We start from the raw sequence: 1,469 nt of genomic DNA, 5'->3' as shown, positions 1-1,469 counted from the left end.
CAAAGTTTTTGGAGTTAAGAGGAAGAGGAAGCGTATAATGTTTTTAAAAAATAATTTAGACATACATTTGTATGTTAACTGTTTGGTCGAAAATGCGCTATAATTTCACGACAGATATTTCCATATTGTGTAATTTTGTACATCCCTGACTCTGTAATGTATAAAATAACATTTTTGAAGTTAATTATTTTGTAAAAAATTGAAAGAGGACGCAGAAAAAAAAGTTTGGAAACCCCCCTCTGCAGAGTTGGTATGGCCCGTCATCCCGGCATATAAAAGCCGCCGTGTCACTGATACCATCACATTCAGTAACAACATGGCGGCCGGACGCTCGGCGCAGACTTCCGCGTTCGCTCTTTGGACTATTTTCCTGTGGATATTCACTACGGAGGCCGCTGAAGGTACGTTTGTGAGATAGATAGAGAGTGTAGCTAGGTCTGTGAGAGATTTGGCGGGCTGTTGTGGTTTTTGGAGCGAGTTATGAGTTCGGAAAGTTGGTGTTGTAGCGGAGTGTGGTCGGTCAGTTTTCGCGTGTGAACTAACACTCGCGTCTGTTTCAAAAACATAGCAACTTTCTCGGTCTTTCTGCAGACATTACCACTTAAAAAACTATCAAAACTCACGCCGATTGCTGTGTTGAGTAGGGTATGTGTAACCTAAGGGTCAGATTTCTTGATTTGGTGATGTGGTTTGCGTAAGAGTTGATAGAGAGGAGGAAATTTAGTCATCTGTCAGGGCATGAGTTGTGCAGATATCGTCAGGCGAGCTGTCCCGTGCAAGGTTGACACGCACTCGCGCGTGTGCCGAGTGTTTTCTTCGGGTTTTTACTCCAACATTTTCGATGGATGGCGCTAAGAATACGTGTAAAACCTTCTTTTGGGAGTGAGAAATGGGATACTAGAAATTCAGGGCTAGGTTTGGAAGCTAATCATGTTAAATTTAACGTTTGTGACGGCGCACAGGAAGAAAGGGAGTCAGAAGTTACGGGTTGAACTTGTGCGGTTTTGGAAGCCGGACGTTACATGCGCACCTAATTTTCGCTACTCAAAGACTGCATTTTTACCTCCCAGATGTAGTTTTATCACAATTCCGGCCATTTTTATACGTGAAAAGTGATAAAAAGGATTGTTTTGACGTGTCCTTGTTGTAGGGTATCGGGTTTTTGAGCTGGGGGGTTGCAGGAAGCGGGTGGCCGCTCCAGCTGTTTCGGGCTGAGCGTGCGATCCCGCCCGCATGCCACACATAGGCTACGCGTCGCGGAGGCTGGCCCGCAGGAATGTCGTGGTTTCGGGCGGTAAAATCTTGTAAAATCTCCGTCTTTCGCCCAATTTATCGGCGCCTCCCGGGTTAATTTTCTCCCCAGAACACTCCTGATTGACAGGACAGTCTCAGGTAGACTGGGGAACACAAGGGAAAAGTGAGAAAACACTAAGTGCCGGGCCGTGTTGCGAACTGACCCGTTTGACCCA

The 1,469-nt window shown here is 45.8% G+C and overlaps 1 protein-coding gene across 1 annotated transcript in view; it reads left to right on the top strand.

Annotated features, from left to right (window-relative positions):
* Positions 1-314: 314 nt before the first annotated feature.
* The window catches only part of LOC109462081 (ephrin type-B receptor 1-like), a 13,314-nt gene continuing 12,159 nt past the window's right edge, over positions 315-1,469 (top strand). The window contains exon 1 of the mRNA XM_019758579.1: positions 315-401. Within this exon, the coding sequence (XP_019614138.1) occupies positions 317-401 (85 nt within the window). The 5' untranslated portion in view covers positions 315-316. The remainder of the gene's footprint in view (positions 402-1,469) is intronic.

The sequence above is a fragment of the Branchiostoma belcheri genome, unplaced genomic scaffold (assembly GCF_001625305.1).
Source record: "Branchiostoma belcheri isolate BF01 breed outbred unplaced genomic scaffold, Haploidv18h27 scaffold99, whole genome shotgun sequence".
Classification (NCBI taxonomy): domain Eukaryota; kingdom Metazoa; phylum Chordata; class Leptocardii; order Amphioxiformes; family Branchiostomatidae; genus Branchiostoma; species Branchiostoma belcheri.
The sequence above is the reverse complement of the archived record's forward strand: the minus strand, read 5'-3'. Positions and strand labels throughout refer to the sequence as shown.